General features: G+C 52.6%; 14 protein-coding genes across 14 annotated transcripts; 6 read left to right on the top strand and 8 right to left on the bottom strand.

Moving 5' to 3' along the window:
- Positions 1-182: 182 nt before the first annotated feature.
- Positions 183-742, bottom strand: J4E85_004589 (uncharacterized protein; the record flags this gene model as incomplete). Its single annotated transcript, XM_051468845.1, has 2 exons — positions 183-241; positions 289-742. 2 exons carry the CDS (start codon positions 740-742, stop codon positions 183-185), a joined length of 513 nt encoding a protein of 170 aa, XP_051327060.1.
- Positions 743-1198: 456 nt separating this feature from the next.
- J4E85_004590 (uncharacterized protein) lies at positions 1199-2859 on the top strand (the record flags this gene model as incomplete). Its single annotated transcript, XM_051468846.1, has 3 exons — positions 1199-1967; positions 2017-2599; positions 2649-2859. The coding sequence occupies 3 exons, from the start codon at positions 1199-1201 to the stop codon at positions 2857-2859; spliced, it is 1563 nt and encodes a 520-aa protein (XP_051327061.1).
- A 760-nt stretch (positions 2860-3619) lies between these two features.
- On the top strand, positions 3620-4968 carry J4E85_004591 (uncharacterized protein; the record flags this gene model as incomplete). The annotated part of the gene is made up of 4 exons (XM_051468847.1): positions 3620-3823; positions 3874-3964; positions 4015-4345; positions 4395-4968. 4 exons carry the CDS (start codon positions 3620-3622, stop codon positions 4966-4968), a joined length of 1200 nt encoding a protein of 399 aa, XP_051327062.1.
- A 321-nt stretch (positions 4969-5289) lies between these two features.
- J4E85_004592 (uncharacterized protein) lies at positions 5290-6594 on the bottom strand (the record flags this gene model as incomplete). The annotated part of the gene is made up of 1 exon (XM_051468848.1): positions 5290-6594. The coding sequence occupies one exon, from the start codon at positions 6592-6594 to the stop codon at positions 5290-5292; it is 1305 nt and encodes a 434-aa protein (XP_051327063.1).
- Positions 6595-6986: 392 nt separating this feature from the next.
- J4E85_004593 (uncharacterized protein) lies at positions 6987-8008 on the bottom strand (the record flags this gene model as incomplete). Its single annotated transcript, XM_051468849.1, has 2 exons — positions 6987-7742; positions 7925-8008. 2 exons carry the CDS (start codon positions 8006-8008, stop codon positions 6987-6989), a joined length of 840 nt encoding a protein of 279 aa, XP_051327064.1.
- Positions 8009-8852: 844 nt separating this feature from the next.
- J4E85_004594 (uncharacterized protein) lies at positions 8853-10197 on the top strand (the record flags this gene model as incomplete). Its single annotated transcript, XM_051468850.1, has 2 exons — positions 8853-9624; positions 9671-10197. The coding sequence occupies 2 exons, from the start codon at positions 8853-8855 to the stop codon at positions 10195-10197; spliced, it is 1299 nt and encodes a 432-aa protein (XP_051327065.1).
- A 66-nt stretch (positions 10198-10263) lies between these two features.
- J4E85_004595 (uncharacterized protein) lies at positions 10264-11825 on the bottom strand (the record flags this gene model as incomplete). Its single annotated transcript, XM_051468851.1, has 3 exons — positions 10264-11555; positions 11675-11722; positions 11777-11825. 3 exons carry the CDS (start codon positions 11823-11825, stop codon positions 10264-10266), a joined length of 1389 nt encoding a protein of 462 aa, XP_051327066.1.
- A 353-nt stretch (positions 11826-12178) lies between these two features.
- On the top strand, positions 12179-14227 carry J4E85_004596 (uncharacterized protein; the record flags this gene model as incomplete). Its single annotated transcript, XM_051468852.1, has 1 exon — positions 12179-14227. The coding sequence occupies one exon, from the start codon at positions 12179-12181 to the stop codon at positions 14225-14227; it is 2049 nt and encodes a 682-aa protein (XP_051327067.1).
- A 97-nt stretch (positions 14228-14324) lies between these two features.
- J4E85_004597 (uncharacterized protein) lies at positions 14325-16751 on the bottom strand (the record flags this gene model as incomplete). Its single annotated transcript, XM_051468853.1, has 1 exon — positions 14325-16751. One exon carries the CDS (start codon positions 16749-16751, stop codon positions 14325-14327), a length of 2427 nt encoding a protein of 808 aa, XP_051327068.1.
- A 371-nt stretch (positions 16752-17122) lies between these two features.
- Positions 17123-19243, top strand: J4E85_004598 (uncharacterized protein; the record flags this gene model as incomplete). Its single annotated transcript, XM_051468854.1, has 1 exon — positions 17123-19243. The coding sequence occupies one exon, from the start codon at positions 17123-17125 to the stop codon at positions 19241-19243; it is 2121 nt and encodes a 706-aa protein (XP_051327069.1).
- Positions 19244-19284: 41 nt separating this feature from the next.
- J4E85_004599 (uncharacterized protein) lies at positions 19285-19869 on the bottom strand (the record flags this gene model as incomplete). The annotated part of the gene is made up of 1 exon (XM_051468855.1): positions 19285-19869. One exon carries the CDS (start codon positions 19867-19869, stop codon positions 19285-19287), a length of 585 nt encoding a protein of 194 aa, XP_051327070.1.
- Positions 19870-20948: 1079 nt separating this feature from the next.
- On the bottom strand, positions 20949-21542 carry J4E85_004600 (uncharacterized protein; the record flags this gene model as incomplete). Its single annotated transcript, XM_051468856.1, has 1 exon — positions 20949-21542. One exon carries the CDS (start codon positions 21540-21542, stop codon positions 20949-20951), a length of 594 nt encoding a protein of 197 aa, XP_051327071.1.
- A 443-nt stretch (positions 21543-21985) lies between these two features.
- Positions 21986-22450, bottom strand: J4E85_004601 (uncharacterized protein; the record flags this gene model as incomplete). Its single annotated transcript, XM_051468857.1, has 2 exons — positions 21986-22390; positions 22439-22450. The coding sequence occupies 2 exons, from the start codon at positions 22448-22450 to the stop codon at positions 21986-21988; spliced, it is 417 nt and encodes a 138-aa protein (XP_051327072.1).
- Positions 22451-22783: 333 nt separating this feature from the next.
- J4E85_004602 (uncharacterized protein) lies at positions 22784-23975 on the top strand (the record flags this gene model as incomplete). Its single annotated transcript, XM_051468858.1, has 3 exons — positions 22784-22807; positions 22898-23323; positions 23376-23975. 3 exons carry the CDS (start codon positions 22784-22786, stop codon positions 23973-23975), a joined length of 1050 nt encoding a protein of 349 aa, XP_051327073.1.
- Between the last annotated feature and the right edge of the window lie 62 nt (positions 23976-24037).

A 24037-nucleotide genomic window follows, 5' to 3' on the forward strand; every position in this document is an offset into this window, starting at 1 on the left:
CGCTACTTGGTATGCGCGTGGTGCGATACGAAGGGATCTGAGCCGATGCTGTGTCTATCCTGGAAGAACTATAGAAGGCATGTATCATCGTCGAAGCTTCGTCGGTCGGGCTTTGTATGCCTGTCTACAATATCAGCGCCTGTTCATCTACCTGTGAAGGGCTGGCGTACACCGACGAAGCATCACGAGCCCTGGGCAAGAGCCAGGTCGAGTGCATCCATGCAGTCGACAGACATGCGTCCTATAATGGATCAATCGTAGTCCGGACGGCGTCTCAGCCGGTCATACTCTGGTCTCCGTCTGCATCCTCTGCCTGCGCGACTGGCCGACCGAGCTCCGCCAAGGAAGTCTTCAGCCGCGCAATACGCGCCTCGAGATAGTCGATCTCATCTTCCTGGTCCTCGCACGTGCGGTCCATGTCAGGCAAGGCCGTTACTGCGCGTCGTGCCTTCTGTATCTTGAGACGGATGTCGTTGGCGGCGGTCGCAACATGTTGGATCTCAAGAGGCCCTTCGGCAGCAAGCTGTGCGGGTGTGGGTGTTGCCACGGGTGGCTGAGCAGGCGCCTCGAGTATGCGCTTGAGCAGCTTGTGGAGGTCGGGGAGGATGTCAAACGTCGAGGGCGGAGGGAGGGCCGGGGTGCTCGCGGTCGGGGGTGGGGGCAGCGCGGGTGTCGCAGAGCCCGTGGGTGCAACTGAGGCTCGCGCTGAGGCAGGCGCATATGGCGTTGCGGCTCCGGACATGGTCGTGACGTCTTGCGAGTCGGCGCGCAACAATGTCTAGCGTGGTGCTGCAGCTGTGGTCGCGACGACGCGTGGACGGGATGACGCTCCTTCCACGGCTAAGGCTGGCTGCAAGGGTGGTGATTGGATGGCTACTCCGTGGGCGATAATCGCTTTGGCTGTCTGATACGCGTTTCCAGATGTCAAAGCGATCGCCAAATAGCGCGCTGCTGGTGTCACTCGAGATAAGTTCTGGCCGTGGGTTGTGGGGGGAATGTGGGCCTTTTCGCGGAAAGGCTGTGACGTTGACCGGCGATGCTTTTTTTGAAGTCGACTGTTTTAGCCCCGCCAACCTTGCCCCTCCGTCAACAAGCCATTCACTGCTCCTTCCTCACCAACCTTCAAACCTCGTTGCCTTGATAACTTCTTGGGCACTATCGTTCCTTCTCTCTGGATTGACCTCATCAGCCCGCAATCATGGCCAAAGTCGACCAGAAGACAGTCCTCATTGTCATTGACGGCTGGGGTGTCGCGACTGAGAACTCGCGCAAAGATGGCGATGCTATCCTTGCTGCGGACACGCCCACCATGGACGAATTCGCAAAGGAGGGCTCCAAGACTGCCCAGGGTTACACCGAACTCGAGGCCTCCTCTCTCGCAGTCGGCCTGCCCGAAGGCCTGATGGGCAACAGCGAAGTCGGCCACCTGAACATCGGCGCCGGACGCGTTGTATGGCAGGACTCCGTCCGCATCGGACAGACCATTAAGAATGGAAAGTTGAAGGATGTAGACAACATCAAGAAATCGTTCCAGCGCGCCATCGACGGTAACGGACGGCTCCACTTCTGCGGTCTGGTTTCCGATGGTGGTGTCCACTCGCACATGGACCACCTCATTGCGCTCCTCAAGGTTGCAAAGGACCAGGGCGTCAAAGAGGCCTACATTCACTTCTTCGGTGACGGCCGGGATACCGACCCCAAGTCCGCGGTCGGGTACATGGAGACTTTGCTGAAGGCGACCAAGGAGATTGGCCTGGGCGACATCGCGACAGTGGTCGGACGGTACTACATCATGGACCGCGACAAGAGGTGGGACCGTGTCGAGCTCGGTATGAAGGGCTTAGTTACTGGAGAGGGTGAGGAGAGCAGCGACCCCGTCGCAACCATCAAGGAGCGATACGCAAAAGACGAGAACGACGAGTTCCTGAAGCCCATCATTGTTGGAGGAAAGGAGCGAAGAATTCAAGGTATAACACTACGCTGAGCACCTACATGTCTTCTTGCTGATTCGTCCAGACAACGACACCGTCTTCTTCTTCAACTACCGTTCCGACCGTGTTCGAGAAATCACCCAGCTGTTGGGTGATGTCGACCGCTCGCCCAAGCCCGACTTCCCGTACCCGCAAAACATCCACCTCACCACCATGACCTCGTACAACCCCAAATACACTTTCAACGTTGCTTTTGAGCCTCAGAGGATGACGGATGTTCTTGCTGAGACACTAGGAAAGCAGGGCGTCAAGCAGTGTCACGTTGCGGAGACCGAGAAGTATGCTCACGTAACCTTCTTCTTCAACGGTGGTGTCGAGAAGCAGTTCGAGAACGAGGAACGCGAGATGGTTCCCTCGCCCAGGGTAGCCACGTACGACCTAGAGCCGAAGATGAGTGCCATGGCTGTCGCAGAGAAGCTGTGCGAGCGCATCCAAACAGGCAAATTCGAGTTCCTCATGAACAACTTCGCGCCACCAGACATGGTAGGCCACACAGGTGTTTACAAGGCAGCCATCGAGGCCTGCACAGAGACCGACAAGGCTATCAAGAAGGTGTACGATCAGTGCAAGGAGAGCGGATACGTTATGTTTGTCACTGCCGATCACGGGTAAGTCCGCATCGCTGCACCTTCCGAGACAGTGCTAACAGGTTACAAGTAACGCGGAAGAGATGCTTACAGAGGAGGGCACACCCAAGACCTCCCACACAACTAACAAGGTGCCTTTCGTCATGGCCAACGCCCCAGAAGGCTGGAGCCTGAAGAAGACTGACGGCGTACTCGGTGACGTCGCGCCTACCCTACTTGCGACCATGGGTCTTCAGCAGCCTGAAGATATGGACGGTCACAGCTTGCTTGTCAAGTCATAGAGTGTCATTTGTAATAAAGATGTGAGACGAAGGTTTGAGATGCCTTGTCCCGATCCGCCTCGTTAGATTCATACACATATAGACGACACGAGCTATGATGTATAGAACCATGCATAGAACAATTTCAATAAGCAGCGACACGTATAGCCATTGCTTTCCAGAGACCCTTTTTCCAGCTGTGGATTTATGGATGTTGCGATCAATGCTAGGATGATTGATCCCGGCTGAGCGGCTATGCGCTTGGCAACAGGGGTAAAGTCACCGGCGGGGAATCGTGTGGACCCCTCCTTACGTACTCCAGGGCGCGATAGCCTTCTTTTCGACACTCCCATGGCTTCGTAGCTGAATCCTCTATATTTACACTATTCGCGACACAGTTCATTGTACCGTCAACAGGCAGACTGGCCCCAATCTTGATCATCGCCGACACTATCCCGTCGCGTGCCATCAAGCAGCTCTACGCACGACCACCAACGTCGATCATAAGCCCATCGACTACCCTCAACTCGCTATTAACTTTCGCTATCAACTTTCGCTATCACTACGCGATATCTACGCTGTGACACATGTTGTCATAAAGTCACATCGCGCTTCCCCGACAACCTCACCTGTCGGTTCCATTGTTTTCGAAACCCAACCTGAGGCATCGGTGCCCGACCACGCCCTCCCCAGGCCCTCGTAATCGCGACACGCGCACGGCACGCCTACTGCAAACACTCCCCATCACGTCAGCTCTCTGCAAAGCGACTCGAACTCAACAATGGCAACTAGAACTTCCAACGGTGCGTCTGGAGCGCAAGGCGCGCAGACTGCGGCGCAAGTGCAGCCTTGCAGATACAAGACCGGCAAGACATTGGGCGCAGGCAGCTACTCTGTAGTCAAGGAGTGCGTGCATATCGACACGGGAAGATACTATGCGGCCAAGGTCATCAACAAGCGGCTCATGGCAGGTCGAGAGCACATGGTCAGCTCAGCCTGAAGCAACTGATGAACAATGAGACTGACAGGTACCAGGTCAGGAACGAAATCGCTGTCTTGAAAAGAGTATCCATGGGCCACAGGAACATTTTGACGCTTGTCGACTACTTCGAAACTATGAACAACCGTACGTGTTAGGCTTGCCTGGGCTGAATCTCCAGCTGACCTCTACCATAGTGTACCTCGTTACCGACCTTGCGCTTGGAGGCGAGCTATTCGACCGTATCTGCCGAAAGGGCAACTACTACGAATCCGATGCTGGCGATCTCATCCGTGCGACTCTTTCTGCTGTCGCATACCTCCATGACCACGGCATCGTACATCGAGACTTGAAACCCGAGAACCTATTGTTCCGAACTCCAGAAGATAACGCTGATTTGTTGATTGCCGACTTCGGACTGTCTCGCATTATGGATGAAGAGCAATTCCATGTCCTGACGACGACCTGCGGAACACCAGGATACATGGCACCTGAGATTTTCAGAAAGACTGGACATGGAAAACCAGTGTAAGATATACTGCGCAACTTTGCGATCCATTGCTGACTCTGCTGGTAGTGACATCTGGGCGATTGGAGTTATTACCTACTTTCTCCTCTGCGGTTACACTCCGTTCGACCGCGACTCCAACCTCGAAGAGATGCAGGCCATCTTAGTCGCAGACTACTCCTTCACACCCTTGGAATACTGGAGAGGTGTCTCCCTTACTGCCCGCGAGTTCATCCGCCGTTGCTTGACCGTCGACCCCGCCGCCCGCATGACAGCCCACGAAGCGCTCTCACATCCTTGGATCACCGAGCTGGGCAAGAACAACGCCGATGGAGAGGAGGATCTACTGCCCACTGTCAAGAAGAACTTCAATGCGCGCCGCACACTACACGCAGCTATCGACACGATTCGCGCCATCAACCAACTGAGAGCAGGTGGTGCCGCTGGCATGATGGATGGCCAGCGATCCGCTGAACCACGGAGAGGAGCCCCTCATGCCAACATTCCTCAACCCGCGGAGGAGCCTGATGACCCTATGGAGATCGACAGCAGAGGAAACGGCCACGGCCAGACTGAAGAGATGATACAGGAGCAAGAGCGGAGGATTAGAGAGACTCAGCAAGGCCTATGGGGTAAGCGATGATGGGCGTCATCTACCATCTCAACGTCAATTCTTTTCTCAGCACACGTTTTAGAGTGGATGTATTTGGCCCTCAGCGGAATCTCCTTTCGATCACATTTCATGTTCACATTAGCGAAGGCTGGCGCTGAAGCCCTTCTCTCTGCGAATTGGTTTTGAGCAGCTCATTATAAACAATGGTACCGATTCAACAGCACGCAAACTCTTCAACGACGTGGTCTACAGACATACAGCATGCATTCGCGTCCGAACTTTCGATCCCCAAAGCCATGATCTGTTACGCCTTTCTCTTGAACAAACCTTCGGTTGACAGAGGGAGAGTACCTAGATGCTGTATACCAGACCTACGTCAGCTGTGACCTCGTCCCTACACAACAACTCCCAGCCTCGATCCCAATCGTCCAGCCCCTCACCCCACTTCAACTTTAGCATTCCCAAGTCTCTGGCCCGTGCCCAGAATGCATCGAAAGCCGCATACAAATCCTTGAAGTATTGTTCTCCAGCCACCTCAATGCCCTTTTCTTGCAACAAACTTGCATTGACTATGTTCAACGAAGCTCTGTCGGCGAGGCGTTGCGCTGCTTTTTCTGGGTCTTGAGGCGCGACTTCACCACCGACTGTCACCAGTGTGAAAGGGATGTTGGGCGATAATGACGACAGCGCGGACCGCCAATTTGCGTTTGCTCCCGGGCGAGCGCCGAAGTCGAAGAGTAGGGTACGTGATGTACCGGAAATCTTGATCTGCTCAACTGTGTCGTCGTAATCGTCGTAGAGAACTACGGTATCGTACCACCCCGTTCTCTTGATCACGTCGATAGAGGCTTTCGAACCAACTCCGATGATGCGATTAGGTTGATGATCAACGGGCCGATAGTTTCGGAGCGCATACGCAAAGCAAGAAGCTGTTTTTCCACTCGCATTCAACACGACAACCGTAGCACCTCCCAGATCGGCATCCTCAGCGCTCCACTCGCCGTTTCCTGTTGGGTGTATTCTCCTCTTCCGAATGTCCTCTTCGTCTACCTGCCAGGCAAAGACATAGTGGCAAAGATTGTGGCCAACCGTAAACGGCCCAATCATCAACGCTACCCAACCCAATTGATCTCTTTCCTCCATCTCGCCAGCGGATTGTGGAAGTGGACCGCAAACACGATACCGGTTATACAGCTTCCACAAATGCTGTCTATGCGCATCTACTACAACAATCTGATCCTGAATTACACTCCCGTCTCGTGCATCTCTAGCTCTTTCTACAGTTACGTCCTCCCATTCGGTACTGCTCGGTAGATACCCGTATACGCTCATTCCTTTCTCGATTCCTTCGACCGTGCTTTCTAGTATCTCAGCATAGCCCCATGCAGCAACGCGACCGTATTTGGTAGGATAGTTGTACGGAGGTGGTGTTGTAGAAGGAAGCGGATATGTGTCGTACCAACCCATTAGGTGGCCGATGCGTGCGTAGGAGAGGTTGTTTGTTGTAAGGCCTAGGATTTTGGTACGGAGGCGGAGGGAGGAGGAGGGAAGGGGGGTAAGGGGTTTGGAGGTGAGGGGAACGAGATGACGAGTCGTGTAGTTTGCAAGGGACAGGATGTGCGTAGCTGGCTGGGTAGATAGTGTTGATGAAGGCATATTGTTGACAGGTTTAATGGTGAGCTAACCAAGATCACATCAGTCTTCCCGGGTACTGATTGTGGCCAGCGCTGTCGGTATAGATATGGAGGCATATCTGCAACATCCTCAATATCGTATATCACTTCAACACGCGTTGGCCAAGACAAGACTTATTGGAAACACTACTCAGTTCCCTGTGACTCAGATAGCCATCCACCCGAGGAACCCCTTACGGGCGTAACAGTCGATTGGAAGCGAGATATAGATGATGTCTAACCAATTGATGAATCCCCATGCTTACGGCCAAGAATATTGCGGGGCTCAAAAGGGCGTTCTGCTCTAACCAATCCGGGTTGGCAGTGGTATGCTTGCATGAGAACCACCACTCCTTGCGCCTTTCTCTGATCCTTCTATGCAAAGTTGTTATCCGTGTGCGTTCCTTCGGTGCCATTCTCCCGTTTTTCATTCTTCTTATCTCCGTCAACGACCCTGCCACCCGCTTTCCGTCTACTTTGGACCAAGGCCTTAATTAGTGCGACTGTAGCTTCCCATCCTTCTCTCAGCTTGTCCGCACTATCACTTAGATCGGGTACGTGGAGGAACACGACAGGCCTCTCATCTTGCTTGATACCGAAGTAGTGCGCTAGGCTGTTATAATAGATGAAGCCACACAAGAAGTTTCCAGCATCGTTACTAATCCGTACGTCGGGGCATCCTTCGTCGGTCGTAGTGCCATCAACAGATGTGTACCCCAGATTGGCTTTCCAGTGTGCGAGGACCTCGGATGTATCAAAGCTAGTGTTCAGCTTGGGCGGATACTTTGAAGATGGGAAGTGCTTTTCCATTTCAGAATCGTCGAATCGTTGGCCATCTACGTCAGGAATCTTCCCATATCCACGCCCTTGAGACCCTTGCTCGATGGCGAAGTATTTCCGTCCAGCTGCTAGGCCGATGTGCAGCACGACATCTGGAGGAGGGTAGAGAGGGTTGGCTGGTGGAAGGAGCTCGGGAACGAGATTGACGACATTATTGTATGCCACGCGGATAGGCTCGTAGTGAACGTGTATGTTTATCGGCGTTTGGTTCTTGGGCGACTTTGGTATCAGGGCCGGAAGCGTAGACGCAATCTCCCAAGAAGAGTTCTTTGGGAACTTCTCTAGAAAGGGCTAGGTTTACGTTAGTCAATTTTCTTGAATCCACCCAACCGTCTGGCTGGAAACATGTCGATGAGGCAGATCAAGGCATGCTCTGGAACACCGGAATGTGAGAAAGTTGATCCAGGTCTCACTTAGACATGATTGAGGGGCCTTGAATTGATTATCGGCACAGGAAAGAGATTAAAACTTACTCCAAAACCCGTAACTAAGACTGTGACTGGCTTCTCCCCCTCTTCACTCGGAGGCTGTGGAGCAGCGTAGGATGTAGGCGGCATCGATGATCGGACTTAGCGGGAATTAGAGGTACTAAACGCAATAAACCAGGCAGTATTGAGGATGAACTATTACGACGTTAGTACATGCAGCGGGTGTTTTTGTGTCAGTGGGTCGAGAAGGGTATTGCCTGTAATGATGATGTACAAAAGAGCGACCTGATGACGGCATAGAGGCTAGGACGAAGGTCACGTTTACACCTGCCTAGGAAGGGCTTCACACACACGCGAACAGCAACTTACGATTATCGGAAATTCCAGATGCGTCAGGGATGCACGCCCATTGCAGATCGCGCTTTCAGAAGGCATCGTGGCCAGGTCGTGTTCGGCACTCGGTTAGGTCGAAGCGGCATCTTGGTCTTCCAAATGGTTTAGCGCCAGCCAGAATCCCTGGGGCCCTCGCGCGATGCCTCAACCGCCGACTTTGTTCCCGAATGCTTACCCCACATGTTTACCTTCCAGACCCCACATAGCAGCGCGTCGCCTATCGCCACCAGACGCTTGCTCTCTCGGATGGGGTGTTCTGCAACGCGCTCGGTATCGGGTAGTGCACTTGCTAATATGACGCGTATGCCGTCGCGTGTTAGCAAGTGGATGATTTGTTATTTGGGTGCTGCAGGGCTATTGCATAAGTCCGCAGTCAATGACGTTGAGTGAGCTGTCGTCTCTCATCGTCCCGAGGTCGGTGTGACTTTCGGATCAGAACCAAGGTAAGTGCGCATAACGGTGATTGGCAAGCGTCAAGTTCTCTTTCCATTGCACGATGCAGTCGCGCCGTTGATATCAAGCTAACAGCACATTGAAAGACATTTCCCCAACCGCACGCCTATACCCTCGGGACATCACAATGGCTTCCACGGGCTCGTCTTCGAAATCCTACTCGCTCGCCGTAGTAGGCGGTGGGATATCCGGCCTCTGCCTCGCCATAGGCCTCCTCCAGTACGATATCCCGCTTACGATTTACGAAGCCGCACCACACTTTGGCGAAATTGGTGCTGGGGTTGCGTTTGGACCTAATGCCGGCCGTGCCATGGAGCTCCTGTCTCCTAAAATATACCAGGCTTTCTTGAAATGCAAGACAGGCAATGCGGACAATTCCAAGTCCGACTCATGGTTCACGATACGGGTGGGTGATGCTAGGAAAGAAGACAAGGAAGGATACGTGAGGGAAGGCAAGAAGGTCGGCGATGCCCTGTTCGATGTGCCTATGCACTCGGGAGGAGGACGCGGCGGCGTGTACAGAGCTCACTTCCTTGACGAACTCGTCAAAGAGATGCCTGACGGTGTTGCCAAATTCGATAAGAGACTTGTAGAGCTGGGCGAGGCTCAAGATGGCTCTGGAGGTGTAGTGCTCACGTTCGCTGACGGTTCCACCGCACAACACAGCGCTGTAATTGGATGCGACGGCATCAAGTCTTTAACGCGAAAGTGGCTAGTTGGGAGAGATAACCCTGCCTCCAAGGCTGTATTCTCCGGAAAGTACGCTTATCGAGGGCTGATACCTATGGATGAAGCTGTGGAGATACTGGGTGATGATGCAGCGCGGAACAGCCAGATGTATCTTGGATACCATGGCCACTTGCTCACCTTTCCAATTGCGCATGGCAATACGATGAACGGTAAGGCTAGTCATCGTCGAAAGTGCTGTCTTGCTAACAGCCACAGTGGTTGCATTTAGCTCTCGCGATACCTGGGAAGACGAGAAGTGGGTTGTGGCCACATCGAAACAGGAAATGGAAGACGACTTCCAAGGCTGGGGCCCACATGTCACGAAGATTGTCAAGGCCATGCAGAAGCCAGACATCTGGGCGCTGTTCGAGCATCCACCCTGCGACACATACACAAAGGGCCGCGTTTGCTTGCTTGGAGATGCAGCGCACGCGACCACGCCTCACCAAGGGGCTGGTGCCGGCCAGTGTATAGAAGACTCTTACATCCTCGCCAATCTGGTCAAGGACGCGAACGACGTCAATGGTTTGCAGCGAGCATTCAGCGCCTTCGACCAAGTCAGACGAGAGAGGACGCAGAAGATCGTGAAGACAAGCCACGAAGCTGGTCAAATGTATGAATTCGAACTGTTCGGGGACGACCTTGACAAAATTGAGGAAAGCTATAAGCATAGAATGCGATGGATTTGGGACATTGACTTAGAGGCGCAATTGGAGCAAGCGCAGCAGGTTATGAACCAATGAAATTGAGATATGTTCCCCAAGTCATACTCCGGCCGACAAGTCTCGATGCTCGACAAAGCCTCGTGTCTAATCAATGACATCGTCTCTCAGAGCGAAGATCTGCTTCAACACTTCGTCTGTCTTGGCACCGATCCCGTTGTGATACATTGTGTTCGTGATGAAAGTCTTGCAGCCTTTGATGGTGTTCGCCGTCTCCATACTCAGGTCGAGGTCAACGTACATGTCGTCCATGTAGACTGCAGCATACGCCGGTACCTCGTTCTTTCTCAATTGCTCTTTGTCGTACAGTTGCGGCCAATCTTTCTCTTCAGCTAAGAGGTTACCAACAGTCTTGAGCTTAGCGAGCTCCGGGTAAACATCGAACATGAAAGGGTAGATCATCTCGCCTGTGAAGTAGACAGGCTCATCTCCATCTACGCGCGAGAGTGAGAACTCGGGATATTTCGGGAGTAGGCGTTCCGCAGACCAATTCGAGGCCTGGCCTTGACAGTAGATGGGTTCATGGAGGAGAGCATAGATGACGTTAGAGTCCCAGCTCTGCGCTGCCTCCAATGCGAGTACAGTAGGTCGTGTAAGATGTCCGAATTGGGTCAGATCGGTATCGGCGCGAAGCACAAACTCGTGGACGTCATCGAAGCCTCCGTGCTTGCCAAAGTAGATTCCCAGTTGTAGAAAGCGACGTGCAGAGAGATAGCCTTCGCCGCCTTGTACACGCACCGTAGTATCTCCGAAACGTGAGAGAAGCTTGACAATGCGTTTGACGCGGTCGACATCTTCAGGATACTTCGCGTAGTATCCCTCGTTCCTGCTCTTGACACGCGCGTAAAGCCGCTCGTAAACTTCATCAGGCCCGTCTCTGAGGGGTGGCAGGCCGCCGAACAGGAACGCCTCTTTGACTCCCTCGGGGAAGAATGACAGATAGGTCAAGCAGCAGAAGCCGCCGAAGCTCTGACCCATGATACTCCATTTCTTCTTCTCTTCGGGATAGTCTTCTGTCAGGGCTTTCCTTACAGCCTCACAGTCTTTGACGATACTATCAGCCCTGAAACTCTTCATATACTCTGCTTGTACCTTCTCATCGCCTCTCAATTGTAGACTTGACTGGCTGATGGCAGTTGAGAGACCAGTGCCACGTTGATCCAGCATGAGCACTTGGTAGCCTTTCTCGAGAATGGTCTGAGTCCAGGATACCTTCTCGGGACTACGACATTCGAAGCCCGGGCCGCCCTGTAAGTAGACGAGCCATGGGAGTTGAGTTTTCGCGCGATCGAGGTGCGAAGTGGGTGTGTAGTCTGCAGGCTTCTCGGCTTTCAGAGCCGAGCGAGCGAAGAGTTGGATCGTTCCTGCTGAAGGGTTCACTTCGAGATGGAACTGTCAGCACAATCTTTGTCATCGCTCAATTTTCAGATCAGTTGCCTTATCCAAGGCCATAAGTTTCAGATTCATCTGTTGTCTAATGAATGAGAGGACTGCATACAGTAATCTCTGGGTACCTGGAAGAAGTGCTCCGTTATCCGGAGCTTGCCTATCTGTAATTAGCCATGAGTCGTTGTAGATAAAACAGAAACAACGTAATTACCAGGCACCAAGTGACTTCTCTGCTCGAGGATCTTTGCTGCTTGTATCATGTTCGTAGTTGAACAAGTGTCGGGTGCAAAGTGGGGAGTGAATGTATACGGTCTTATCGATAAGCCCCCAACTCCGTAGTGCCTGCTCCGAAGGATTGGCGATATTGAAGGCGCTGCACGCGACAATCCGCAACCGTAAGTTTGCGCTTAATCGTTACAATAATTACGATTCAAACACTCTAGCCTTGTTCGACCCGTCATTCGCATCACTAGGAACAAGGCGGTGTATCATCAACGTCGGCGCTGGGAAAATTTACAACTGAGGGGCAAACGCGGAGAACTTTCCACCGCAGACCGAGTAGTCACCACACTGCCTTTACACAACTGCGTCGTCTCGATTTCGAATCTGAAACATGGCTAAAGATAAGAAGAAGGCGGCAGCGGGAGGCAAAGCAGCAGCTAAGGCTGCAAAGGCTGCTAAGCAAGAGAAGAAGGCAGGCAAGAAAGACAAAAAGGTCGCATCCAAAACACAGGAAGTCGACTCTGATGCGGAAGATGTTGACCTGGATGATATCTTAGCCCAATATGCAAAAGAGCAGGAACAACACCATGCTATCACCGAAATACCCGCTGAGCCGCCGTCTGCCCGAACTTCGAGCACCCTCCTCGCCAATCCAGCGAACGAGAATGAGATCTTCTTGTTCGGAGGCGAATACTTCAACGGAGCCACCGCCAAGTTCTTCAACGATCTCATGATTTACAACGTCAAGCAGGATTCTTGGAAGCAGGTCACAAGTCCGAACTCACCACTTCCTCGATCTGGACACGCTTGGTGTCGCGCTGCCAACACGAAAGAAATCTACCTGTTTGGTGGAGAGTTCAGCTCTCCGAAGCAAGGGACCTTCTATCACTACAACGACTTCTGGAAGCTCGATCCGGTCTCTCGAGAATGGACGCGCATGGAGGGAAAGAGCAAGACCGCTGCCCCACCAGCACGGAGTGGACATCGCATGGTTGGCTTCAAACAGTACATCATCTTATTTGGAGGTTTCCAGGATACGTCTGCGACTACCAAATACTTGAATGATCTTTGGATCTACGACTGCGTCAACTTCTCATGGCACACGCCAAAACTGCAAGCAGCTCGCGCAGTACCAGATGCACGGTCGAGTTTCAGTTTGTTGCCGCACGAGCAAGGCGCAGTCATCTATGGCGGTTACTCTCGTGTCAAGACGCAAGCTGGTGGCAAGCAACAGCAACAAGGCAAGGGCAAGAAGAGCAGCAGTGGCGGTCCGGCATCACGCATGGTGCTAAAGCCTAAGGTTCACGACGACACCTGGTTCATACGTATCACACCACCACCTGCTGATCAACCATCCACTACCCTTCCAACTGTGTCTTGGGAGAAGCGAAAGAAGCCCGCGAATGCGCCAAACCCACCACGTGCAGGTGCGACAATGGCTTACCACAAGGGTCGCGGTGTTCTTTTCGGTGGTGTGCATGATGTAGAAGAGAGTGAAGAGGGCATTGACTCTGAGTTCTTCAATCAGCTGTTCATCTGGAATGTCGAGCGCAACCGATATATGCCACTCACTCTACGTCGGCCGAAGCTGAACGCAAACAAAAAGGCTGCACAGCAAGCGAACATCAGCCGACGGGATCGTGGCAAGGCCGCAGAAGAAGAGCTGCTGGCTAATCTCAAGGCTCTCGAAATGAAAGCCGGTGTAGTTACAGATGCGGATTCTGACGACGAAGCGAAGAAAGCGAAGGAAGAGGAAGAAGAGGAAGAGGCACGTCCAGAGAAGCCGAAGATATTCGAGTTCCCACATCCACGTTTCAACGCCGCACTTACGGTTCAAGCTGATACACTCTATATCTACGGTGGTACCTACGAGAAAGGCGACCGCGAGTTTACCTTTGACGAACTCTGGTCTGTCAATCTCAACCATCTGGATGGTGTCACCGAAATCTTCAAGCGCGAGCTCGAAGACTGGCAAGGCAGTGAGGATGAAGCCGATTCGGACGAAGAAGATGAGGAAGACTCTGAGGACGATGAAGAAGGTGAGGAGGACGACAAGTCTGTATCGACAGCACCCACGAGTGTCACAGAATCTCCTGCCGTTGCACCCATTCACTCCGAAGACCTTGGTCCCCAGGAAGAGATATCCGCGCTCACCGACACGCTTCCACACCCCCGTCCCTTCGAATCCTTGCGCGACTTTTACGCGCGCACTTCAGAGCAATGGCAGAATATCATCCTGGAAGAGTTGGACAGGAAGGGAAAGAGCGCAGAGAAGAGTCCGAAAGAAGTCAAGAAGATGGCATTCGAGAGGGCAGAGGAGAAGTGGTGGGATTGCAGGGAGGAGATTCGTGCGCTTGAAGATGAACAGGAGGCAGCGGGCATCGGTGAGGTCGTTAGTCTGGCGGATAAGGAAGGCGCTGGAGTGGGGAGGAGAAGATAGTACCAGAGACGAGCTTGCGGAAGTTGAAGCTTGGCATGTACATATATTGCTCAAGAACAAAAGTCTAGTTGAAGAAATAAAAACGCTATCGCCTAATTTACATGATGGCCTCAACTACTTCAGACACCCAGTCTAGCTGGACTGAACTGACACGCTTCGCCCACGCCTTGCCAGTAAATACAAACTCATTAAACACAATAGCCTCCAATTTCTTTCCAAACAGCACTGAGCTGGGATGAATTGCCACCGTTTGGTTACCAATCATCGTCTTGTAGCTACCATCTGGCATCAATCTTGCTGTATTGGAGATGAAACCACGCAGCATACATGCCAATATGGCTTGACTCCTAGCTTCCGAAGGTGCGCTATCAGACTCTTTGTCGTCAGCTGCGAGCAATTTCTGCTGTCTACATTGTTCCCGCAGTTGCTTCCTGATGTTCATTACGTTCTCCATTGCGCGGTGGGATACGTAGTGCTTGTCACACCAAGCGCGACGCTGTGACTTCAGTTCGGCGGCGTATCGCTGAACAGTAATGAGAAGTGTGAGGTGATCGCCTTCTCGACGATATAGCTCACGCCGGACTTCCTCTGCCTCTTCTTTGCGCTCTTCGGTGACAAGATTCAGGAAGACCTCTTCGACGCTGAGTGCGGATATGATATCGATCACGTCGAGTAGGCAGTCGCGCTCTGGCTTTGCTGCTTCGACTAGCACTCGGCCTAGCGTGGGCATGAGCGGGAACTTGGCAATCTTGAGACCAATATCGCTAATTTCACCGGTATCTGTCAACGCTTGCAAGTGCAGTAGTTGCAGAAGAGCTTTTTCTAGAGCTTCTCGTGGTGGCCGATCAAGGAATGGAAAGCCGAGTACGTCATCAACACCTCGCGCCTTCATTGTCAGAATAGCCTGACTGAGGTCGCAACGCAAAATCTCAGGCGTGGTACGTTCTTCCATAGTTTTGTAACCGTTTTCAGTATACAACCGATAACACTGGCCGGGCGCTTCACGACCAGCTCGACCTTTGCGTTGGATAGCTGCGGACTTGGAGATAGGCTTCACAAGCAGCGATTCGAGACCTAGGCGACTGCGAAATTGCTTTATCTTCGATTTTCCGCAGTCAATCACAAAGCGAACGCCAGGGACAGTGACTGATGTTTCGGCGATGTTGGTTGCGAGGATGACGCGGCGTGTGCGATAGGGCGTTGGCTGGAAGATGCGCTGTTGGGCGTGTTGTGGAAGGGCGGCGAAAAGAGGTAGCGCAAGAAGTTTAGGGACGTCGTCGTCCATGTTCTCAGCATAGTCGTTGATGAGCTTTTCGAGTCCCTCGATAGTATCTTGACCTGTGAGAAAGACCAGTATGTCGCCTGGCAGAGGCTCCTTGTAATGTATTTGGAAGACGAGCTTGAGAGCTGCTTCGACCCAGTCTTGTGTTGGTTGCGCCAAGTATACTGTTTTGACGGGGTATTGCCGTCCCTCTACAAAGCATGTCGAAACGTTTCCTTTACTTTCCGTAGTAGGTTTCGCGATCGCCTTCTCGGTGTTCGACACAGGCTGACTGTCTCCGAAGAACTTGACGAGACTTTCCACGTCTGCCGTAGCACTCATTACTACGACTTTGAGCGGATGCTTCCTCGCCACGCTACCTTCTTTAGCGGATAATAGATTGCGTAAGAACCCAAGGATCAAGTCGACATTTACACTTCTTTCGTGGACCTCATCTACTACAACGGCGCTGTACTGCAACATGTTGGGATCTCTGAGCATCTCTTGAAGCAGCATACCCTCCGTCAGAAACTTGACTTTGGTGTGCTTTCCAGCCGCAGTGTCGAAACGAACGCTATATCCAACCTTGGCAGTAGGGCCTTTGTCTCCAAGTAAGCTACCCATCTCATCCGCGACGCGTCGTGCCAGGGAGATCGCCGCCACTCTTCGAGGTTGCGTGATCGCTATACACCCGGTACACCAGGACTCATTGGCCAAAAATTGCGGCACTTGTGTCGATTTTCCGGAACCAGTCTCTCCGGTCAGCACGAGGACGTTGTTTCTTTGCAGAGCTGCTCTGATGATGTCCGCTTGAGGCCATATTGGAAGCGACTTGCGGACAAGCCGCAACTCATCACGCTTCTGAATGACATGCGACGGCACTCTTAAGTCTTGTTGAGAGGTACGAGGTCTGTCGGCCTGTTTGTTCTTTGGTCGAGCTTGTTGTCCGGGGTTTGGTTGAGGTTTGATAGGTTGAGGTGCATCTAATTTCGTGCGCTTGTACGCCTCTGCTTGCCGCGCAACTGGAGTTTCGACAACACTTTCCGTTCGTTTGGGCTCGGCGACGGGCTTAGGGTGCTCTGCAGTAGAACTGGGGGTGTCATCGTCGGAATGGTCGAACTTGATCAACACGCCGGCTCCCTTCTTGCCACTCCAGCCATCTTTCGCTGGCTGAACTCTCTTTCTCTTCTTGCCTTTCTTCAGTTCCACGGGGAGGTCCTTCGCGCCGTCAACTTTTGGTTCGCTGCTCTTTCCGTTGGACATCTTCGTTGTTGCGATTGGAACCCGCGTTTCACGTTGCCAAAACTTTTCCGCTCTTCCCAAGATCGTTATCGATAAGCCTACTAGCGTGCTACGCGCGTGCACGTGCCGGTGGCCCACAGCCCCACCTGGGCACATTCTCGGTTGCGCACATCACCGGTTGATCACTCATCGCATTGCTGATGTGTAGCAGGACGTGACTGTATCTCATGGTGTTCGGTGGTATTTATCCCGACGCTATGCAATCAATGGTTGACCCCGCCGCTGGGGACGATCAACCGGGAACTTAATCAAAGTAGGGCGGGAGAGGATGCCGTCATAAGCTATATAAAGACGAGCGGGTAGAAGCGTTGCTAACGAATCACAAAGCCATTATGTTTCCACTGCGACTAAGGAAGTGGGCCAAAGTTCTATATTTACTCTCTCTCACATCGCCTGTCGTGGAGAGCAAAATCGATCGCAAGTCGATTGTCCAGCAGTATAATATCAAGCTCAGCCAATCGAACCCATACAGCCCAGTCCAGGTTGGCAACGGAAACTTCGCGTTCGGTGTAGACATTACCGGACTCCAGACCTTTCTGCCGCACAATACTCTTTCATCCTGGGGATGGCACAACCAATCTCTGCCAACGACACCAAATCAAACGCTTCCATCAGACTACACTGGTGTTGACTGGTGGACCCACGATCGCCTCGTCAACTATGCGCAGCCCAACCCAGAACAGAAGGACATCAGTCAATGGATGATTGCGAACCCACATCGTATTAATTTGGGAAGAGTTGGACTGTGGTTCGGCGGCATCGCAGGAGGGAACGTCACCGAAGACCTACTTGCTGGTAAAGAGCAGGTGCTGGAGCTCTGGGAAGGTGTCATCAAATCCACTTTCTTTATCAACGGAGAAAAGGTTGTGGTGACAACTGTTGCAAGTCCGGAAACCGACACTATCGCTGTAGACATATCGTCCAGCCTGGTAAGGACTGCAGGACTGGGCGCTTTCTTTGATTTCCCGTATGCGACGGGGAAAAATAAGTTCGATGCACCATTTGTTGGTCTCTTCAACGCTACTTCCAACCATTCCACGACGGATGAATACAGGAACAGAGGTGCGACGATCACGCATGTACTGGATGCAACAACATACACGGCCGATATCGCTTGGGAAGGTTATGCCCGCCTCTCGCGCCTGCACAGAAACGAGCACAAATACATCCTAGCCGCCAGTCAGAGATCTGAGACGCTCTCGTTCACTGTTACATACGCTCCTCGGGTGGCCAATGTCTCTTACACTGCAGAGACAGTCAAGCAAAAGTCACAAAGCTGGTGGGCAGACTACTGGTCGACTGGTGCATTCGTGTCACTTCCATCAGCCAACAATGCCTCTGCGAATGAGCTACAGCGTCGCACCATCCTTTCTCAGTATCTTCTTGCGGTCAACGGGGCTGGTAACGATCCCCCACAAGAGTCTGGCTTGGTGAACAATGGATGGTACGGCAAATTTCACCTGGAAATGGTCTTCTGGCATCTAGCCCATTGGATGTTCTGGGAGAAATGGGACCTCTATGATCGCAGTATCGGCGTCTATGAGCGCTTTCTACCCAGCAGCTTCGAACGAGCTGAAAAGCAAGGATACGAAGGCGCGCGCCTCGGCAAGATGAGTGACCCAAGCGGTCGATCTGCGCCAGGCGAGATCAACAGCCTACTCATCTGGCAACAACCGCATCCCATGTACTTCGCCGAGATGGAATACCGATCTTTCCCGACCGAAAAGACTCTCGAGAAATGGGATGAGATTCTGACAGGCGTGGCGGACTTCATGGCCAGTTATGCCTTCTGGAATTCCGCAACGAATCAATACGATCTTGGGCCGCCCATGTATCCAGTCTCTGAGAATACTAATCCCAACGAGACGATTAATCCGACGTTCGAGCTAGCGTACTGGCGCTTTGGTCTCGACGTAGCGTCGAAGTGGCAAGCGCGGCAAAACAAATTTACTCCGGAGTCCTGGGTACACGTACGAGACAACCTAGCGCCTTTCCCCATTGAAGAGGACGCGTATGTGACGTATGAGGGTATACCAAACATGTGGACTACCCCCGAATATACAGAAGATCATCCGGGACTTCTAGGTATATATGGCTGGTTGCCCCCAGACTCTCGCGTGAACATGACAATCTTCAACAACACCATCGCCAAAGTACACGAGACCTGGAACTTTCCCTTTTCATACGGCTGGGATTTCCCACTGCTGGCTATCACAGAAGCGAGGAGAGGAGATGCGGAACGCGCAGTTAGTCAGTTGCTTGACGTGAACAATGCTTTTGATGAAGTAGGAATGCCAGAGGGGGGAACAAGAGTGCCGACGCCGTATTTTCCGAGCTCAGCGGGCTTACTACTTGCGGTGGGGATGATGTGTGGTGGCTGGGATGGGTATAAAGGGCCAGTATGGCCGTCGCACTGGGATGTAGAGTGTGAGGGTTTTACGCGGGCCATGTAGGGTGATTGCTGAAACACATCATTCATACACCACGAGTATTCCTAAGCGTCGTTCTCTTCGTCCCTTTCCTCTTCACTATCCGCTTCTGGAAACTCCCCCATCTCTATGAGGACGTTTGCGAGAGCAACACCCTGTTGATCTAGAAGTGAAACGCCCAGGTCTAGCATTTTCTTCACATTATACCTAAATCTCTTCCAGGTTTCCATCCTTCTCGTGTCCGCCACTTTCATCTTCTCTCGCCAGAGAAATGGCTCTCTTTCGAGATAGTCGTTGACTGAACACATGCGAATGGCATGTAACTTCCTGTCCGGCGGCAACGACCCGACGACCTGAAGCAATGACTCTAGAGTTTGAACTCCGTAACCAATGTTCTCTGGAAACCGACGAAGTACAATCTGAGTGACTGATACAGGGACATCACAGAGAGGCCCTGTGGCATCGAAAGTATCAAATACTTCCAGAGAGGATGTGTGATCAAAGACCTCGGACATGTTGGCCAGTTGGCTATCGTCAAATTGCAGCATTCTCAAGCCGGCACCGTACTTTGCCATAAAAGCAGGCAGATTACTCAATTTCCTCCAGTTATCGTGCGGCTTCCGGATTGCAAAAGCTGAAAGCTTGGGCATAGCCGAGTGTGTGAGCCAGCCTATTAGCTCATTGGTGGCGTACTCTGCATCCAGCTCGACCAAGCGCAGATGAGGGAACTCAGATGATTCAACATCGTCCAAGCCGCGCGTTCGGCCTCTAACCCCCATGTGGAGGTCTCTGAGGGCTGTGAAATGTTTTAAAAGAGAAAGCGCTTCCTGAATACGGATGAGGCGACGTCCAATGATTATATACAGCTTTGTAAGTTGTGGGCCGTGAGAGTGTACAATAGCTGCGATTTGCGGACGCTGGAGATCAAAACGACAAAACAATTCGCTTAAGTTCGTCATGCGGGAGAGCAGAGTGGGCAGTGCAGCTTGCAACGCCATCAAGGCTGGTTCAGTAGGGCTTACGCCCTCATCTCTTTGGATCCAGAATGAGCGCACCCAAGTAGCTTTCGGCGCATCGGAGTCGAGAGGATGGTCAAGAAGATGGGCCAAAGCTGTGACGCGGTTGGATGCTAGATCGTTGTTGCCGTCGATCGACAGATGGCGGTAGACAAGTGGCTCTACCAAGTCCTGCGAGAGGTCAGATAAGAAGAACGTGGGTTAACTCGGGATTGTCTGTACCTTCCACGACTTGCATACATACTGAAGTCTCTGTAGATCACGCGTTCGTTCTCTTCTGTACTCGAGAGATTGGTTAAAAATGTGGGTGTCGGAGGTGACCACATGCTCGAATATGGTGAGCCATAGTTCGGTGGGTAAAGCGGGTAAGGCTCGATGCTCAATTAGCCGTCCAGGGTTTATGTCCATGATGTGATCGAAGTGAATTAGAAGACAGGAGGGTCAGTTGGGTGACGCTGCTTGGAAGGTGGATTTGTCTCGACACAGGCTAGCGCAGATCTGGTTAGACAGACCCCCGAGATCAAGCGAGCCGGGCTTGCTTGTCATTACATCTACTTGGAGGCAAATGCTAGAACGGCCTGATGTATGCTACTTATGTAATCTTCAATTCCTTCATCAGCTGTTCCGACTCCCCAAAATACCCTAGCGGTGACGACGTGTGCGAGACGCCACGCTGGTAAGTCTCTCTCACAGACGGCCAATTGTGACTAATGCTATGTCTCCATAAAGTCCTTCATGCTTGTTGTCCACGAAGTCATCTTTGAATTGGGTGTCCTCGCACATGCCATAAACGCTTTTGACAAGTCCAGCGTGAAGGCGAGCAGCATATCGTCAAGGTGAATAGCCCAATTCTCTTTCGCCTCTCTGACCCACACATCAACCATGAAGCGCCTGCCGGGGGATCCCTCCGGAGTTCCATCGTATATGGTCTTGACTATGCTGGAGCCGGGACGTAGTGGCTTGTAGAAAGGCTGATTGAGAAGGGCGTCACGGAAGGCGACTAAGACAGCGTTTTTGAATGCAGTATCCATGAGCATCTCTCCCATAACGTAGCTCTTGCCAAGCATACCGGTCTCATGATTGAAGCTCCCTGTATTCTTCGTGGTGACAGTAGGGAATGTCTTGAAGTACAACCAATGAAGGTAAATTTTGAAGATAGCCGGGTCTTCGTCGACAAGAGTGACGGTGCGCGCATCAACACGAGATGCTGCCCACTCTTCCTTCATGGCCTTGTCGAAGAACTTTGAGCTTCTCCTGATGACAGCTTCATGGACCGGAAACTTGGTTCCCTCATTGCCAACGTTCATTGTGATCGTGTCGAAGAGGCTAAACGCTATCAATATTGGTTCTTTCTAAGAAGTGAAGAACTCACTCGAAGGCTTCTGTCTGCAGGATTCGCCCATGTTCAGACTTGAATTCGATCGCCGGTTCCTCAATCTGTCCCGACATCGCTGCAGAAGATAGTTAATTGGCGGTTGTCGTTGGTTTTGTCGCGGTGTTTTGGAGGGGAAGTTGAGCAAAGAGTAGTGTAAATAAGAATGGCTAGAGCGGATTTTCATAGCGTCTCTAGGCAAGGTGATAGTGAAGATGAGTGGTGAGAACGCAGTGTCGCGCAGCAGATTGAACCATAAAGAGACGAGCGCGCCTGCCGTATCGGGACAAGGCGAGCGAGGGCATGTTCGGGTGTCCATGACATGTTGTGCTTATTTTACATTCTTCACAGTATAATACAGGGTCGTAAATTCGTTCCTCAAGACCATCGAATCTTCATCTTCCACTGATCCAGTTTGGCCTCCCACCATGTCTTCTGAGGCGCCCGCTCGATCTCCTCCATCAACCTAGTGTAGTGCTCTGGCGCAGATGTTGGCTTCAGTACCCCCGGTGATAGCGCATACTTTGTGCTATATCGGTTCTCTAGTAACGAGAATAGTGCGTTTACTTGGGCTTGCTCGAGCTTGGGATTCGCAGGCGGCGAAGATGCGGCCGGTGTTGTGGGTGCGGGCGCTTGGGGCTTTGCGCCCTCTTCGGGGGTGGGTGTTATGGGTTGGACGCCGAATGGTTTGCCATGATGCTCGATTGCGCGTGTGAAGGGTAAATTTGGGCGCAGAGCGTCTTTTGGCCAGAGAGCGAGGAGGCGAGTGTATTGCTTTGTTATCTGGATTATGTCAGCTGAGTGTGTTACAATGCACTGCTGTGTACTCACAGTATTCGCCATGGTTGTGTGTGAATTGGAAAAAAAGTGAAGTTCTTCACTTTGTTCGGCCTCAAAGTCGATGATGCTTCGGTAACCAGGGTCCAGGCGCTATTGGATCGTGGCGCAGCAGCCGTGTCGCATGGCCCAAAAGCGAGCAACTTGCATTTGAAACGCCTCCTCCACTGCACCTGCCGCCTGACACGCTCCACCCACCTGCACCTCCCTCCTACAACCGCCGTCTCTCTCGTCCACGCTCGCTGCCTTACCTATTCCTACGACTCCCCGCCTTGACGACACCCGATAGCAGATATCCCATCGCCCCCTTCACGTCACGCATCCGGTTATCCGCGCAACATGCCTAGCCAGGGCTACGAGAGGGTGCGTTGCCCCGGTCCATCCCGACCACCATGCGACTGCGCGAAACCCCTATATTGCTTTCGCAACGACAGCACTAATGCGTTAATCCAGGTAGCCGCCCAAGACGAAGAAGACTCTCCCCAGACCCTGCAACCCGGCCAGCAGTGGCCCCCGGCCTCGCCACCACCCTCCTTCCACTCGCGCGCATCATCACCAAACGGCACATCACGGCATCTCCTATCCGAGGATCCGATAACGAACGAAGAAGACCGCACACTCGCCGATACCTTCGACTCGGATTCGGATGACGACGACGATAACGATGGGCGCGACGATCGGCAGCGGCTGATGCGGGGAAATCCGAGGACAGAAGAGGAAGCGGCGCCACCGGGCATCCAAAGGAGAGTGACGGAACTGCCAGTATTCAACACACAAGCGCCCACTCCAGGACGGGTGTACGGTGGAGGAAACGGTGGTGTCTGGGCAAATCTCAGCGCAAAGCCTACCAGAGGGGAGGATGCCGAGGAGAAGCCTCCAGTACGTATCAGATTAACGATAAGTCGCGTGAATCACTGCTAACATGCATCAGACATATGAACAAGCTGCCGCAGACGCGACACCACCCTACTGGGAAACCACCATCCTCGCTCCCGGCACTTTTGGCGATGAAGTCTTTGTCGAAGGCCTCCCCGTCGGCTCCCTCTTCAGCTTCCTCTGGAACGCCATGATCTCCATGTCCTTCCAACTCGTCGGATTCCTCCTCACCTACCTCCTCCACACGACCCACGCCGCAAAGAACGGATCCCGCGCTGGTCTCGGTATCACGCTCGTGCAGTTCGGTTTCGGATTCCGCTCCGCCGTACTCTCCCCGAACAACGGTAGCAACGATAACCCCGGACAAGGGTTCGACGGTGGCGTTCCAAACGACCCGAATGCGCACGACTTTGACCCGGACAAGGTCGGCAGTGGAAACACAGGGGGTAGTGATATGACACCCGCAGCGAGTGCCATCACAGGCAGTGACTGGATAGCGTACGGCCTGATGATTGTCGGCTGGTTCATCTTGATCAAGAGTGTATCGGATTTCATTCGCGCAAGGCGGCACGAACAACTCGTTCTCCAGTCTCCCGATCGGGGGCTGGGTGTGGCGGTGGTCGCCGAGGGTGAAAGTCCAGAGCGCAGTGTATAATTTCTTCAAACGAGCCTCAGACTGGCATCTTCTTTTCTTTCCTTTCATAGCGTATTACTTGG

The sequence above is a fragment of the Alternaria conjuncta genome, assembly GCF_024043145.1.
Source record: "Alternaria conjuncta strain BMP 0040 chromosome Unknown scaffold_6, whole genome shotgun sequence".
Lineage (NCBI taxonomy): Eukaryota > Fungi > Ascomycota > Dothideomycetes > Pleosporales > Pleosporaceae > Alternaria > Alternaria conjuncta.